Raw genomic sequence first — 18,450 nt, forward strand, 5'->3', positions numbered from 1 at the left:
TATAGTATCCTAGATTTGTTGTGATAAACAAATGAAATTAAAGAGATCAAAATAATTATTTTAAACATATGGCTATTTACTAAAATTACAAGCACCATATTTATTTAAACTTTTTTCTAAGTTTTTGCAATTGCTTTTGAACGCGAAAATCTCTAGATGTGATATTTATCAAATTCTCAACCTTGAGCTATACTTGTTTTGGCATCTCTAGATTGTTTATGTAGTGTTTTTTTTTATTGGTTCATTTTATTAATTTAATCTCACGTTTGACTTTAAATATGATTCATTTCATTTCCTTGCCCAATAATTGGAATCACTCAAAGGAGAATTGAAATGAATTTATTCAATAAGATATATTACTATTAATTTCATTCACTAACAATCAACTAATTAGTATTTTAAAAAAATAAGCTAATTGGTTAAGGTATATAGTTTCAATTAAGATGTGGGAGAAGCACCTTATTCGAAGAATTCCTGTTTAACCCCCTTTATCTAGAGAGTATTTTCTATTTCCACTAAAATTATAAAAAATAGTGTGAGAATAAATTTATCCTAATAACATCGACACAAATCTAATGATAATTATCAATAGGCGTAACTCCCAATCAAATTTTCAACTAAAACATTATATTTTCCACAGGTCATTAAAACAATATAGCAATATGTCACATTATGAAATATACCTATCACATCTTTTTACTACAAAAACATATCCAAGTAGAGATTCAAATAGAAGATCTGGAGATAAATGTCTTAACTAATTGAACTAAGCTCAAATTAGCATCATATTCACATATAATATTGACCAATCAATTTACACGTATAATATTGACCAGTCAACTAAAAGAGTAAGAAATTCCAACTTCAAATTGTTTAGTATCAATTATAATACAAATAATGGAGTATTCATGTCTCCATCAAAGAATTCAAAGTCAACAGTAACATTTATATCGAGATCAAAATATTGGTCACATTTTAACTCTTGTTTTGTTGTGCCTTCCACCACTTCGAATGAACCATTACAAGGAAAAAAATCCATTGCCCTAAGAAAAATAAATCAATATGATTTTTTTTTCCTTACATTTGATTTCTAGTATTCCTATTTGCTAAGTTCTGAATAGAATGCCACAGCTTATAGTAAACAAGATGAGCACCAACGATTATAAGAACCAAGTAAACATATATTGCCATTGGTTGTCACAAAACATGGAAAAATGCTTTCTGAACATGGTAGCCCGAGTTCAGAACTATACAGCAATCGAGTGAACCTCTCAAGCTCCGGTCAATCCCGTCTTTTAGAGGACGGCCTTCGCAGTCAGATTCACTACTTGAGTCATCCCTTGCCTTTCATGCACCGGATTTTTTATCTTCTGTAAAATCGTTCCAATTCTCATGTTAGATAGGTTACTAGTTGTGTGTAGCCATGAATACCTTCCATTTTGTTTTCAGCTTCTAAATTGTAGCAAAGAGAGGGATGGCTTACCAACTGAAGCTGGATCAATATGTACAAAGAAACTTGCAGCTACTATCAGGTAGCAGAGAATAAGCATCAGTCCTTTGAGGTAATTAGAAGTTCCATCCTGCAAACACAATGTGAAATGATTCGAATCATCATTATATATCACGCATGTCCTCATTCCTACAGGTTGCAGTTATTCATTCAAACGTATTATGGATCATGGTGATCATTGAACCATTTATATGAGGAAACCCACACAAGGGCCAGTGTGTAAAATGGGGGGGGTGGGGTTGGTAATTTGGATATGGGATTTTAACAATTTGCATTTCAAACTATTCCAGGATCCTAACTACATCAGGGTGTTTACTGATTTCTAAAGCGTTTTTATCATGTAAACACATTAAATAAAATAAAAGAAGCCTGAAGTGGCAAACCTGCAACATGAAGGCGACAACTATAACAGTGATGAAAAGCGTGGCGGTCTCGAAGAGTTGAAAATTCAAGTCCATAGGGACTCCCATCATCCAACCAATGACCACACAAAAAGGAATCTGCAGTCATAAAAATTTATGAACAGGTTATGGAAGAAGGAGAAAACGAAGAAAAGGTAACGTGGAATCAGCAGTCATATGTTTGTTTAAAAAAGCAAGATCAATTCTATGATGGTTTAGTATGTGATGATGATGCTCGTTATGCCGTTTACGGCAGATTTTGCATTTAAAAGAGGGGAAAAACACTGTTCAACGGACAAAAGATGGTCGGCCGGTCCTTCAATAGTTGGGGTTGCAAAGCTGAACTTTTTTAAAAATAAAAAACAAAATGCCGTTTCAAATGTAGCTTGTATTCAGCTCAACTATTTTCAAGGGGCAGAACTTGATTACATACCACGTAGAATAAGAAATTTTGATAATTTAGAAGGTGATCTCTGAGACTTTTAACTCATGACCTATAAACATCAAACCTTTTGTTTTGACCTATGTGCCATATCCATATCAGTTCTCTTGAAGCAAAGTTTGAAAATCAAAACTGCATTTGGGGAGCAAAAGGGTTTGCTTCTGATTGTTTGACAATTGGCAACTTGAAAGCAAAATGACCTCCATCATTAGACTTAACCAATGGATGGGTGCAGTCCTTCACTCTCTAGTACTGAAGTATAGGTGCAACACAAAGAATATTGTGCCATTTAGGCTGATGAATACGAAAAAAATAACAAGGGTAACAAACTGCAAGGTAGTGAAAAAATATCCAACTACACTGCGCTCGGTCCAATGTATTTCATTCAGCAAAATAAAATCAAATATGTTGTGTAGAACTCACCCCGAACATAGATATCTGCGTAGATGATCCTATTGCGACTCCCAAAGAAATGTCCTACACAAGACATGATTAGAGAAAAGGACCTCAGAGATCATTTTGTAAGGCACATAAAAGGGCAAGCACTTACAAGCTTGTCTTTCATGGCAAACATGATGGCACCCGCATGCTCTGCAGCATTCCCAACAATTGGTAGTAGGATTACACTAATGAATGCTACTGGTATGTCCATGGCAACCGATGCCCCCTGAGATTGTAATCAAATAAACCATATAATTGTACAGATAATATGCAATAATGTGAGAATTATCTTCGCAGAGGAGAAAAGGGAGAAATAGGCAACAACACGGAAAAAAAAAAGGAAAAGATTTATATTAGGATGTATTAACAAGTCAACAATACCTCTATTGCATTTACTAAATATTCAGAAAGGACGGATATCCAAATGGTCAAGATAGACAGCCAAATAATGGATTCCCACATAGATATCTCAGGAGATTCTTCATCATCAGAATTCTCTTCAGTCTCCACCTATGATATGCCAATTATTCATATTAAACCACCAAACATAAATTTTTTTCCAAAAAAAAAAGGACAAAACTCTAATGAGACCGAATATTGCCAGCGACCAAAAGTAGAGTTATTAGGATTCCCAATCTGAATACATACTACAAGTAAAAACAGTTAAACTCAATCATGCAAGCATTATATTATACATCCGACTAGAAACAATACCTAGTAGTAAATATTCATTCATGGTAACTTCTAAAAAAAAAAAAGCTTCTAAAATATATTTATTCATATCATGGTAAAAGTTGTTTCTGAAAAATGTCTACAGAAGTTTCATATGTGTTTCTCAGCATCAATATTTTTCCACGTAACAGATATCAAGTCAAGTAAAGATACAGAAACTTCTTGTATAAACTGCAGAAGAAAGATATCAATAAACTTCCTCCCATGTTAACGCACATGAGGAGGCGTAAGAAGCTAGCAGGAGAAGAAAAGTAGTCGAGTTTGCTCCTCAAAAGAGGAAATATGATAGTTAAGGGGTCAAGGTTTGTGTTGGCATCATTCCTGGTTGGCTGATTCTATCTTAGATAGTTAGGGAGCAAGAGAAAAGAAAGAGGAGAAGAATATAACAGTACAATGGTGAGACACTAGAAATTTAATGGAGATTTCTAACTGAGGAAGAACCAAGAGATAATAAAGGCTCTGGAAACACTTCAAAAAATTAGCCAATTAATTAAAAAGATTCCCGATTCCTATCAGATACTTAAAAACTATAATATCTAGCAAAATTAAGAACAAAAAAGACCACCTAGATCTACAATGTAGCAAAATGAACCTTTAGTGAAATGCTGCCACTGTACAGTTATTAGACTTCTCTATCTAAAGACTATTGCACACTGATCATGCCACTGAGGGTACAGGTGTTATAACAACCATGGTATGGCATTTGAATTAAAAAAAACTAGTTACTAGAATGTAAGATAGTTTATGCTCATTAGGTCATGTATGAAAGCAGAGCTATCAACCTCATCGACCACATCAACCGGGTGATATAAGTTCTTTTCGCTTTTCAACTGAAAAACAAGATAGGCAGCATATGCCACCAACATAATGCCGCTACTAAATCTTGAAAGAGCCAACTCTGACTTTCCAAAGTGCAACTCTGTATGTGTGGAATGCAGGACAGCAGGAAATAGAAGTCCCATTACTGCCATCAACAGCAATCCAGAATTCACTGTAGCAGATCCCTAAAAATAAGAGAGCATCATTCGCATGATGTATGCTTGAGAAATAGAACAGAGATCAATAAGTAAACAGTATCCAAAAGGACTCCTATCAAGGTAAAAACAAACCTTACTGAAGACCTGCTCCCTCTTAGAAACCACAACTCCACCAGCAAAGAAGGCACATCCAAGTACTAATAACATATTTGACAAAATTGAACCTAATAATGACTGTTGAACGACACGTATCATTCCACTTCGCAATGCATATATTGATATTATCAATTCTGTGGCATTTCCAAAAGTAGCATTCAGAAGACCTCCAACTGCAAAGTTAAGAATGAAGGTACTTATGTTAAACTTGAGAAGTAAATAAAACATTACGGGAGAAAAGCTTACTCTATTTCATTTCTTTCTTTCTTTGGCTAGAGTGGTGGGGGGACAGGGGAAGCGGGTGGGGGCTTTGTAATTTAGTGGTTTTTACTTCCTGTGACAATTTTAAGTGGGTGCGTAACAGCACAACAGTCTTCTTGGCCAAAATTGTCTCGAATTAAGAAGCTATTAATTTATCATTCCACATTACTCCGTTAGTAATATAAGCCACCAACTAGTTTAATCAAGGTTAATATTTATCTCTACGAGCTTAAGAAGATTCCTATTCGGTTTATGAATTAACAAACCAACTTCAAATCGTATTACCTGTGGCTCCAGTATAGCATGCCAGTTGTCTGCATCAAAAGAAGATCAGATTGCATAAGACATTAATAAATTTATAGGCAAACATTACACAGGTTTGTTTTATTCACCTGACCAAAAAATGATCTGGCCTTTCTATATTACTTGGTAAGGAAATGGGGGACTAATGGTTATATAGTTGATTCTTTGAGAAACTTTGCATATCAAATTAATGGACCCAAACATTTTTGACCTATGACCTGTTTATTAAAATCTATTAGACATTTGTTTGAAGGGATGCACCCCCAAATCCCAAATTGTACCGAACAAGATTTTTTGAAGCACTGAAACTCCTTGAGGCAGAGGCATGAGGTGGAGGTCCAAGGCGAGACATGACCTTAAAACTTATACATGGCTCATGTTTTCGTGCATCAAATCCAATATTGCATGGAAAAATGGGTAGTTTAAGAAGTGCCAAAAACTAAAAGAATGCTCAAATATTGTACTGCACTCTTTCCAGGATATAAAATGGAATCCAAGAGTCCAAAAAGCTATAGATTTATCCAAAGCACAGAATCAAAGTTTAATAGGAAAAAGTTCTACAGATTCACTACAACAAGTAATCTAAAATTGAAGAAACCTTACTCCGTTGCATAACCCAGACGCTCAGCAAGAGGTATGATCCCCAGTAAGCTTAAAAGGAAGACCCACCCCTGAAATGCACATACATAAGCAATGGATCCATAATGGGACAAGATAACAACCCAAAATGAATTGATGAGAACATGTGGGAAGATAACTCACATGGTGACCAGAAAGACTGCTGACTAATATTGCTAAAGGGCCGAAAGGCATGAGAAGATTGATTTTAGCAGAGAAGACAACAATCTTAATGCTGTCAATAATTCTGTTCTTCATGTTACCATAACAAAATTTCTGCGAATCACCAGATGATGGAGAACCGTGCATAGATGCCTCAAAAGCAAAATTCTTTCTATTTAATGATACAGGACTAACGAGGCTCTCATCCTCAAATTCCAGTATGGTTTTCTCGCCTAATGATCCCATCTGTTACACCACCAATAGGGTTATTTAAATTAAAAAATCACTAAAAAGCGTAGGTTGAAAACAACATTTAAGGGTACAAACAGCGAGCGAGAAGGCTGATTTAAGTAGATAAATAAATAGGAAAAACCAAGGGAACAGAAACAGAGACCTCGACATGGGAATGCCTTTCAACGCTTTGTTTGTTGTCGTTACTCCCGAGCCGATCCATGAATACGGTTAGGGCACGACGGCAGCCAAATTCCCATCACCAGGCATGGGAATTACAGCGCAATAATAAACTTCTTCCCGCAGTATGTTGTTTTCTTGAAACACTTTCAATTCGTATCTGCTCACGAAAAGCATGAACACAAATTCAGAAGTGTACATCTCAAGAAAATGAATCGCAAAATCATCGTGATCAACATACATTTTCTCCACACAAACATGAATGGCATTGAAATTACTCCTCCGAAAAGAAAAACACAATACCAAGAAGGGAACAAAACAGACCTTTTTGAGAGATGGGTAGGAAAATGGTTGGGCAATCCTCAAAGGGGTTGAATAAATTGCACAAAAGAGGGCAAATTTTTCTTGGGGAAACGTATGAAGAAGAAAACAATGAGAGAGAATATTGGGTCAATATGTAAGATATTCCTGGTGCGATAAACGAAAGAGGGGCGGTGGAGGAGAGTTGAATACGTTGGTTATTAATTGATGATAAGAAAAATAGGTTGAAAAACGCACACGTTCCTCCCACGGCCACATCGCTGCCTATCCCGCCATTGTCGCTAATTTTTCCCCCTACTTTGTGGGAAGAGAAGAGAGAGGGGTGGGTTTCTATTATTGACAGAGACGCAGCCAATTACAACGAAAATGAAAGAGAAATCACAGATCCTTTTGAAAATGTTTGAAATTGGATTTGGGAACAAATGAAATATCTGATCTGAGGAGGATCAGGAGTCAGAGATCGTCACTTTCTCTCGCCTTCTCCGATTCAATCGGCGAAGACTTTTGGTTGAGCCACAGCCCCACCAAACCGTAACAGCTGACTTCCATTTTTCCAATTCCACATTGCATTCTCTTCTTCCCATCTCATACATCAATCAATTTAGTTCATAGTTCATACAAATCCAAGAATTTCAAAAATTAGAATTGGAATTTTCGATGCGGATACCTCTCGCCGTCGGCACACAAGTTGCAGAATTTCGCGTCCGACTTAATTTTAATTTTCACAATTATCTTAATCTCTATCTCTAATTTAAAAAAACAAAAAACAAAAAATTCTAAGTCCCATTTTGGTTTTTTATTTTCTATTTTATAAATACTACTCTCACTTATAACTTTAAAAACTAAAAAACAAATCAACTTTTAAAAACTTCTTGTTATTTTTAAAATTTAAAAATTCAAGTATGGGTGCAAGAATAGTGAAATGTAACAAATATATTGTTGAGGAGATGGGGCATAATATTTTTAAATTTTATCAAATGAGCCGAAAAATTTTAGGTTTAACTTTTTCGTTTTTGTATAATCTGCATTTTTATCAAATTTATTTTCAAATAGATTTTTAATTTAAAAATATCTATAAATTTCAATATTTAATTTTTGTTTCTAATATTATCGATTTGAAAATTGATTGAATGAACATAAAATTGAAATTTTGTATTATAAACTTCTAAAGTTATGTTGGTCTATACCCCTCATTAACATTTTTAGACTGAACTTGTAATTAAAGGTCTGACTTTCATCGAATAATTGATGCCTTTAAATAATTTTTCAATATAACAAATATGAAGTTTGAACTTTCAAATTTAAATAAAAAAATAGTAGATTTCATTTAGCTATTTTCGTGTTCTTGCTTTGAGCCGTACTGCTAAAATAATAATAACAAAATCAAATGCAAACTATAATTTATATATTTAATTCATATTGGGCAATGATATCGGTTTTATCGGCAGGAAATCAATCTATAATAAATAATATGAATATATTCTATATCTATAGTATGATAATGACATTTTATTTTTTGTTAGCTGTTAGCTAATAAAATATTTAATTATTTAATCATTTAACAATATTTAACTATAAAAAAAATGATAGATTAATTCTCACAGGAAAGAAGTTGACCCATATATACTAAAGAACAATTGTAAATACCCTACATGATTGGACAGAAATACCCCCACGACATTGTTTTTTTTTTTTTCTTTTATTCTATTTGCTTGTTTAAGAAGGAAGAATGAGGGAAAATTTTGTTGATCAAATTGAAATTTGATTCGATGATATATTTCGCTAATTTTCAGTACATATTTCGAATTCAAAATTTAATTGTATTTAAAAGATTTGAGTATCATTTATTTATATCTTATGTTTTATTTTTTTGAATTTGTTCACCTGGCATGAAAATCTTAACATCTGAGGGCATAATAATTAACAAATTATTTTAGTTAGTTATTGGTTTTAGCCTTTGTTACCTTTTGTTAAATGAAAGATGATGTTATTATAAAAAATAAAAATAAAAATAAAAATTTCAAATTCATAACACATACTAAATTAAAAACAAATTCGATTCTAAGATTCCCTCTCGTAATTAAGTCGGACTGATCAAAAGAAGCAAAGGTACAAATCATATAGAATTCAAGTATTATTATTTGAGTAGAGCTAGAACTGGTCCAACCACTAAACCTTATGTCCATGACATAACCTATAGGTCTAATTCAATACCTCAACATTTGGATCGAGCTTAAATGGATCATTTAAATCGAGTTTGAATTGACCCTTTAAATTATTTTCAAATCAACTTTTTGAAGGTTGGTAGGTGTGTTTTTCTTTTATTATTTTGTATAATTTTTGTTACTTTTAAAAAAAGTAATCATCAATAAATTTTGTTATATCATATTTTTACCTCTCAAGTCATTTTATTTTTAAAAAATAAATTATTTGGGCTGGTCAAACATTAATTTTGGGCCGAAATTATATCTGAGTTTGGGTCAATATGTAAACTTCAGGCCCGATAGTGAGCCTGCCATAAGATTCAACGTAATAATGGTAGATTCTCTTTCATTTTAGGTGAACTCGTAAAAGTATATTATATAAATAAATAAAAAGTTAAAATGCAGAAAATTTTATTTGAATATCTCAAGGTCAAGAGCCTCTTACCTATTCAGTTAATTTTTTTATTTAAATATCTCAAAGTTGGTTGGTTAACTTTTTCTTTTTCATTTCTAATTTTATTAAAAAGCAATAATAACGTTACAACTTGGGATATTTAATTAAAAAATAAAATTTCATAGAAAATTGTTGCTTTTAAAATTTAAAATTTAATGACTAACTTTTTTAATAAAAAATAATAAACAAGAAATATTTAAAAAAACAATTATGTTTTTTTTTTATCCGAAAAAAAATTAAACCAGAAACGAAAGCTAATTTTTTCCTCCCGGAGATGGTTATAAGTTACCAGTGAGGTAAAAAATATAAATTAATTAATAATAGTAGATTTGTTTAATTGTATTTACTTAAATCGAACTAAAATAAATTAAGCCACACTTGGGGTTTTGACTAGTGGGTCCAAATGCAGAGGCCAATAATGTCTTTGAATTTACCTTCTGTGAGTGATATATACGTATAGAAAAATATGTACGGTCTGTCTCGAGTCAATTTATATATTTTATTTTAATGTAAATAGTAAATACCTTATTGGAAAAAAATATTCTCTCTCCCATTCTATATTTTAATGTATGTTTTAAGAGTGCAATGAAAGTGAGAATTCATATTTTCCAATTATAAGTTACAAAAACATATATACTTTACCAGTTAAATTATGTTTAAAAAATTATCATTTGTTTTTTTTAAGTACATGAAATATAAAGATTTGAACTTCCAATATTATATATTGCATGGTGGTAGTTTTATTTACTAAGATTATTATGGCAATATATTATACACAAAAAGACAACACAAATTTGCCTCTTACAAACGGCACAAGAAGAAGTGCTTGTGCTCGTATTGAGAAATAATCATTAATTAGAAAGGGAATAAAAAAAGCATTCAAACTTCATGGTGCAATATAATTTGTACATATATATAGATAACACATCCAAACACTACAACAAGAAGCAAATGAGCAAAGAGTTTGATCTTTCCAAGAATTTTGAAGCATTTTAAGTATGGCAAAATAGGTATTATAAATTCAAATATACATGTAAAAATCGAGTAGATTTTGAGGAATCGTAATCGGAGAATTGTGGCTGTGTTTACCATATGGTATAGTAGGAGGAGGAGGAAGGATGAAGGTAGCAATTGCAATAGGATTGATAAGGTAGACCCCAAGCGTTGGTCCAGCAAATCCCGGGCTCTTCTTTATCTTTGTCTTTATCCTTACCGTCGACCGCGCTCACCGACTCCAGCTGTGCGCTACCGAAGCCCTTTCGAAGCAGATCGGTGAGTTCGATCGCATCCACTTCTCCGATTACCTCCAGTTTATCTTTGTCCTCACCTTCCAAGCTTATTTTCTCAACGTTCCCTGTATTTTGAGTTCCGTCGAAAATCGATCAATTGATATTCGGATCTCGAAGCATTGTAAATCGCAATCCGATTTCACATTGATCGATTCTGATCGAGTGCGTGTGAATACAAACTTAATTTATGTTTCTCTCTTTCGAATTAATTAATCCAAACAGATTATTTTGCGTACGTATGAATTGATGATTACCTGAGACGGATGCTGCAATCTTCAAGACTTTGCTGCGGTACTTCTGCCCCTTCTTCATCGATACTCTGATCACTATCTTTTGCTGTAAGATGCAAGATCCACACACGATCGATCGATATATGAGATGAAAATCAAAATAGAACACACCCAACCGACGAAGAAGTAGAAATTACTTAACGATGACTGCGTTAAAATGTAAGACGAATTAATTAATCAACTACGCCGCCTAATCCGTACTACGTACCTTCATTTTGTTGAATTTGCTGCAGAAATGGAGAGAGAGAGTAACAGTCCCTGCAAAACTTGTAGAGAGAGAGAGATGTGTTGGTTATTCTCGGAGGGTGCGGTGGTATTTATTGGCTTCTCGTACGGACACTATTTGGGGTGCACTGTCTCCCAGACGCGCGTGAATTTGATCTTCTTCTTTTTATAATTAAAACCAAGTTGCTCGCAATTAAATAAATATTTGTCCTAATGTTTTAAAATTTATCAAGTTTGATGATCTACCTCTTTGAATCTAGCTCCGGGAAGAATGGAACGTCGGTTTAATTATATAGGATAAATTATTTTACATTTCTTTATTCCTTTGGAAACTAATTTCTGTTTGTGATGTTGCAAATGAATTTCAAATATTTATTAATGACTTGACCTCAAACTCAAAGGTCGATAGAGGACGGTTATATGGAATGCTTTCTCTCTATTTGGAGAAATAGATGCTCCCAAATATGATAAGATAGGACGACTTATCGTGTGGGTCAATGATATAGTCATCAACAATATATTTTTCGTTTAATTTGTTAAAGTAATCTTCATTTAAATAATAATTAAAAAAAAAACTTGAGAATAGTAGTCTTGGAAGTTCTGTCTTTAACCATGTAGACAAATTATTTTGATTTTTTTTAGTACAACATGTGGGAGTAGCCGATCGAACTCACACTCTCTTGATCGGAGGTATATGCAAATTATCGTTGAACTATGTTCGCTTTGGCCCATAAAGACATATGATATGAAGTTTACCAAATTCAATTTTATATATTTGGGTTGAATTAACGAGAGTCATTAGAATATTGAAAAAATTTACCATCCAAACATTTAATTATACTCCCAAATACTTTTCAATTCTATTTCAACCAAATTTCCACATTTGGAGATCAGTCTCCTAGCTTAACAATGTGGCTTGCAAACAGTATTTCTCAATCAGTAGACCACGCCCGTTTGAATTCAATTTAATTTGAAAAGTCATGACATTTCTATTCTCACCATTTTAATTTTAAATGCGACATCAAATTCATAACATCAAACGATTACTTAACACGTCATTTTTTTTTGTTTTTGTATTTCACCATGTTAAGTTGAATAATAGAAGGGTAACTTTGGCATTTGAAAAGATTATTTTTCTATTAATTGACGACCTAATTTTTTTAATATTCAACAGCGTGTGGGGTGGAGATTCGAATCTACAACTTTTTGATCAATCATGTATGTCTTAATCAGTTGAGTTATGTGGAGAGAGATGTATTGATTATACGTATATGAAGAGTATGTCGTCTTTATAAGGCTTCTTGTATAGGCACTACAATTCTTTCGGGTGGCAGTTGAAACGAATGGTACATATAATCATATTTTTATTTTTATTTCTTTTTTTAATTAAAACCTTGTTGAATTATTACCTCGCACTTGAATAAACATTTATCCTAAATATTTTAAAACTTAAGCGTGGATACTGAGTATAGGGTAAAAACATATATATAACTCTTTTTTAGATTGGAAATTTAAATCCCCACAATCTTATATTTACTAAACTTTTTAAAAAAATCTTTAAATTTGTAATCGTATTATTAAGTTTTTAAACTTGTTTTCTTAATGATTTTGATGATCTATTCTTTTGAATCTCTCTTGAATTTAAGTTTAATTATTTAGGATAGATTTTTGATTTGACATTCTTTTTGTTGGATTAAATTGACCTTTTGGAAACTTTTAGTTGGTGATGACTAGATTGTAAATAAACTCCAAATATTTATCAATGACCTCATGCAAATGCCATGCTTTCTCTTTATTGGGAGAACTAGATGTTCGCAAATCTGGTAATTAGAGAGGACCACTTATAGTGTGGATCAATTTTAGCTAGTATGGATACGAGATGTGTTCACCAAAGATACACTTCTCCTTTAATTTGTTATCGATTTTCTTTTTGTACAAAAATAAAATTATGTTGCCTACTCTATTTTTCATGAGAAATTGTCCATGCTTATTTGGTGAAATCTTACAATTTGATGGAATTGAAAATTTAAGGTTAAAGTCGATAAATTGAACCAAATATAAGAGTGAAAATGAAAATTTCCCTAAACCTTCTTGTATTTACACATCTTTTCCATTAGCCCTTAGTTGAAATCTTATTTTGGCCTTTTAGTAATGTTTGGTTCTTTTTTCTTTTTTGCAAAAAAAAAAAAAATGCTTTATTTTTTCATATGCTAAGAAAAACAATAAAAAAAAAACATGACTAACCAGAGCCCAAAAAATGACCTTCATTTAAATATATTTTTTTTCTAAAAAACTGAGAATATTAGTCTTACACGTCTTATCTTAACCCCAAAGACGTAGATGATAATTCACAACCTATTAGTTGAAGATATCTGCTAAATACTGCGAATCTATAAACTCGTTTTTGCTAGTTGGGTTGAATTTAATCATAATGATTAGAAATTTAGAATATCGAAAAAAAAGTTTACCATCCAGACATTTAATTATATTCCCAAATATTTTTCAAATCTATTTCTACCAAATTTCAACATGTGAAGACAAAGTCTCCTTGCTCAACCATGTGGCTTGAAAGCAATAATTATTTCTCACCCTTTTAATTTTGAATGAGACAAACAATTACTTGACACGCCAATTTTTTTTGTTGTATTCACCATCTTAAATTGAATAATAGAATGGTAAGTAGTGCATTTAAAAATATATTATTTTTCTATTAATTGGCGTACTAATTTTTTTTAGTACAATAACGTGTGGGATAGAGATTTGAAGGTATATATTTTAATCAGTTGAATTATTTTGCTTAATTGACATATTATTTGTATTAAATACTCCCACCATTTTACCTGTAGACGTTTATTTAAAGAGTTGTCAATTCTCAAAATTTTACAAATGAAAAAGAGAGTTGACAATATTACTTTAAAATTTAAATGATGAGTCAATTGAGTATTAATTGAGTGGAGAAATCGTTTATTACCGCCTTAAATGCGATTGTTGGAAAAAAAAGACCTTAATGATGTATTTCGTCAATATTTTTCCTTTTTTTTTTCAAAACACTAACTACAACTTTTAAAAAAGAATTTAATAGTATGTTTGTGATGACTTTAAGAAATAAGGATTTTTTAAATAAAAATATTTTTTACACGCATTTTTTGGAAGAATTAATAATTGAATTGTGTTTGTGATGACTTTTAAAATAAAGATTTTTTAATAAACTTACGTTAATTTTCTACGGGCACTTTTGAAATAATTACTTAATTTGAGTGAGTTTCTTGTTTGATAATAAATAAATAAAAAAAAAGCTATAAAAAATTCAGATGGCTTTAAATTGCATTTTTAAAGAAATACTAGAGATATCATTATCCAAAAAATTATTTTAAAATGAATAACACTCTTGCAATTTGATTTTATTTAGTACAATAACGAGGCGAGAGTTTAAACTCGCAAAATAGAGACAGGTATTGAGTATCGCTTAAGTATAGCCAAATTATATCAGCAAATTTTTAAACTATGTTCAAACGAAACAATTATAGCATATATTAAACTACATTTAATCAACTAATTTAAACCTAAATTTACTTATTCCCAACTTTGAATTTTTAATTCAAACCTAAGTTTACTTATTCCAACTTTAATTTTCAATTCAAAGTATGCCTTCTCTATTTATACTCCATGCCTGCCAGCCAACCAACCAAATTATCTTATATTTGCTTTTCATTTAATAAGATAAATGTATGGACATGCAAATTCACTCTAAAGTAACCTCTAAAATTAAATTCCACCATTTTTTAACACATGAGCAAAAAATCTCTTTCTATAATTTTTCTTTTTTATTTATAAAAAAAATTAATAATAGGACCAATAAACATCCAATCTTTTTATTTTTATAATAATATGTCCAATTATTAAAAGATATTTAAGGAAACACCTCTTATACGAATAGAATTTTGGCCATTTCAAAACAATAAATATATAATTTTGTTGACAATAAAATAAAGACGTGTGATTTGGTACTTTCGTATTAAAAAAACGTACAACTACCATATATATAATGCCATAAGTAAGTTATAATCATATTTTATAATTAAATTATTGATACTAATGATGTAAAATAGATACGAGTTGTTTAAATTCCAAAAGAGAAAGTTGACCATATATATAATTAATAAGATGAGAAAATTGAAAAAGTAAGAGAGACTAATGACATAAACGACATTTATACCAAACATACATTTAGACATGAAATGATTTTTTAAAATAATACGTTGGTGTAGGATTTTGCACAAAAATTATTTTAGTTGTTACTATTAATTTTTCATCAACAATTTAACCAAATAAATCGTTTAGAAATCGATCACGTTGATAACTATTTTAGTTTTTAATATTAAGTCTCTTTTTAATACAATAAAAATGGGATCGAAGATTGAACCTCCGATCTCTAATAAAATAAGTAAGATATCTTAACCGCTAAACTATTGTTCGTACTGGCAATATATTAAGTCTATAAGTTCTACTTACCTATCAATATGTTTTGTTATCTACTTTTAAAAACAATTTTAAACTCTAAACAAAAATTTAAGGACCGTTTGATAACCATTTCGCTTTTAAGAATGATGCTTGTTTTTTACAATTTCATTAGTAAGTATTATCCCTCTTGAAACATATTTGAATTATTGGTTAAATTTAAAAAGCAAAAAAAATTTTAAACTAATTTTTTGGTTTTAAAAAATAAGCACATCTTTTTAAAAAGGTTTAGAAAAACTATATAATTAACCAAACAAAGGAATACACACGTAATGTTTCCAAAGAGATTATAAAAAAACAAACATTATTTCTAAAACTAAACTAAAAACGAAGTCATCATCAAACACGGCCTAAATTACTGCTATAACTTAAAAAACTTGAGACATTTATTGATTAGGTAAAGTAACAAAAGATGTTTAGATTAAACGATGGATTAAAAATAAATTGCAATAACTAAGGTTCAGTTTTGAAACTACTTTTTTTTAAAAAAATTAAGTTCATAAACACTACGTCTTTTTTTAATCTAAGCGAAAAATGGAAAAAACTAAAAAAAGTTAGTTTTGACGACTTTGTTTTTCGTTTCTAAATATAGTTAAGAATTCAAAATTGTCTATAAAAAAAATATGTGAAGAAGATACCCAAAAATTTATGAAAAATATACACCAACTTTTAAAATAATAAAACTAAAAACAAAATTATCAGCAGACCAAACTAAAAACAATCTTTACAAGAAGGTTTAAGAAGGAGTTTGAAAATTAAAAAACTTTTTTGAGCACAAAATTCACTCACCCTAACATTAAACTCACATTCTCAACTTAGTATCGAGATTCATGCGTACCTGATGAGCAACTTATCCTAATTATTTATAGGCAGCTAATGACTAGATTATAAAGACTAATTCACTATGTATAAAATTATTACAATCACACAGATCTCTCCCCCGACCCCAATTACACAAAACACTATTTCAAAGTAAATACCGCTCAGTTAACTAGAGCTAGAATATCAGGCAACTCCTTTTATAGTAGTTGGAACACATCTCCTCCTTGTACCGTTCGAATATTTTGCCAAAACCCAACAAGAACAGTATACGGAATATTGAAAAGTAGACATGTAAGAAGTTGTTACTTTAACTTTAAGGAGCCAAATTTTTTCTTTTTGAACTCTTATATATGGACTCTCGAAATTGCATGGGCGATATTTGTCTATTGAGTTCGAACTTCTCAAACCCAGTTTATTGTCGACTTCAACCAGTGATGCGGTAAAGCGTTTTCAGCTCCCTAACAACCTGCAAGTTTAAATAATAATAATAATAATAATAATAATAATAATCCAAGGTAAAAACAAGATTTAAAGTTTTTAAACAATATTATTTATTGTTTGTTATAAATATTTTTAAAAAAAGGTTGACTTTCTAACGAATTTTGTCTCTCTCTCAAGTCTTCATCCCTCAATTTCTTTTGTTTTTTTGAGGCCTTCCTTTTCATTTCCTGTCGGTACATACATTTACAAAAATGACATTAGAGTCCTGACCACATGGATTGACCAGCTCATAAACAACACAACGACCACGGCAAAGTCGTCATTATTAATGAATATCCTTAGAAAAATCAAAGTTTATAGAATAAAATTAATGTCATACATACCTCATAAAATTTACCTCATCAACAATGTATATGACTCGTATATTGCCACTCAAATCTTTATTTGATTGTTCATCTTTCAAGTTCTGTGGTTAATTGAAGATGTTTGAAATTCTGGTTCATTTTCTAAAAGTCGGAGGGATAACGTTCTATTTCTTCATTTTTAATAAAAAAAAATGAATTGCATGACCTCAACATCCAAGAATTCAAGTACAATCAAACAATATATTTTTACTTATGTTTTGGAACAAATAGGGAAAAGAAACTCATTTTTGTTGTTGGTAAAATTTCTATAATATTCCCAAAAAAATAAGAAAACAATAAATATAGTTAGATGCAAAATACTTAGATTTCTTAAAAAAATTGGAAATACAAAAACGTTACCAAACGAACCTTTAATCTTCAATCACCATGTTACATCTGTGATTTTTAGATTCGGTGAATAAAATGTACCAATTTAAAGTATATATGCAAGTGGCTAGTTTTTTGGTTAAGAAAGTCTGTTATATTATGATTTTTTAAGTGCCAAGTGTTTTATTTTAATACCAAAACTTTGAATGAAAATGGTTTTTTCTTATAAAAAATATTTAATAGAAATCTACCATCAATACGTCTTTGTTCATTTATTTATTAATAGAGATGTACTATATATCGACAAATGTTTGATTTTACATATAATAGTAGGTATATTCAATTTTGAAATGAGTTATCTTAACCAACTTATAAGTCCAATTAAATTATTTAATAGAAATCTACCATGACTGTATCTTTAATTCATTTATCTTATTATATAGCGATATCTATGTAAACAAATTCTACATCACGTTAACCAACTTAGTATAGTTATTCCATCTGTGTCAAAATATTCTAAGAAATAATTATATAAATAAATAGTCAAACGTGTAGGAAATTTGTAAATTACAATAAAATACTTGAAAGTTTAAACTCTAGATAGTTTGAACTGCTCAATTTAAAGTCTAAATTATATTTTAATTTATGAATTTTTTAGATTTGTATCTTTTAACTAAAATAATATCTATTTCAAATCTAAATTTAAAAAATATATATTATTGTAATATTATCATTGTTATT

The 18,450-nt window shown here is 30.7% G+C and overlaps 2 protein-coding genes across 5 annotated transcripts; both read right to left on the minus strand.

Annotated features, from left to right (window-relative positions):
* Positions 1-849: 849 nt before the first annotated feature.
* On the minus strand, positions 850-7,528 carry LOC111011152 (vacuolar cation/proton exchanger 3). Of its 4 annotated transcripts, none has more exons than XM_022284813.2 (13): positions 7,403-7,528; positions 6,398-6,574; positions 5,986-6,249; positions 5,827-5,894; positions 5,206-5,234; positions 4,636-4,832; positions 4,309-4,530; positions 3,176-3,304; positions 2,904-3,020; positions 2,777-2,830; positions 1,894-2,010; positions 1,484-1,580; positions 850-1,370 (listed from the first exon to the last, which is right to left on the minus strand). In XM_022284813.2, the coding sequence occupies exons 2-13, from the start codon at positions 6,455-6,457 to the stop codon at positions 1,348-1,350; spliced, it is 1,377 nt and encodes a 458-aa protein (XP_022140505.1). In that variant the 5' UTR covers positions 6,458-6,574; positions 7,403-7,528; the 3' UTR covers positions 850-1,347. The 4 variants fall into 4 exon arrangements, with proteins under 4 accessions (XP_022140505.1, XP_087977035.1, XP_022140503.1 ...); XM_088120909.1 differs by lacking the exon at positions 7,403-7,528 and adding an exon at positions 6,973-7,354; XM_022284811.2 differs by lacking the exon at positions 7,403-7,528 and adding an exon at positions 6,739-7,354.
* A 2,754-nt stretch (positions 7,529-10,282) lies between these two features.
* On the minus strand, positions 10,283-11,311 carry LOC111011290 (heavy metal-associated isoprenylated plant protein 16-like). Its single transcript, XM_088121105.1, has 3 exons — positions 11,181-11,311; positions 10,937-11,018; positions 10,283-10,747 (listed from the first exon to the last, which is right to left on the minus strand). Exons 1-3 carry the CDS (start codon positions 11,184-11,186, stop codon positions 10,479-10,481), a joined length of 357 nt encoding a protein of 118 aa, XP_087977231.1. The 5' UTR covers positions 11,187-11,311; the 3' UTR covers positions 10,283-10,478.
* Positions 11,312-18,450: the final 7,139 nt, after the last annotated feature.

Source organism: Momordica charantia (genome assembly GCF_013281855.1).
Source record: "Momordica charantia cultivar OHB3-1 chromosome 2 unlocalized genomic scaffold, Mcharantia_2.0 BLBB01000002.1, whole genome shotgun sequence".
In the NCBI taxonomy this organism is placed as follows: domain Eukaryota; kingdom Viridiplantae; phylum Streptophyta; class Magnoliopsida; order Cucurbitales; family Cucurbitaceae; genus Momordica; species Momordica charantia.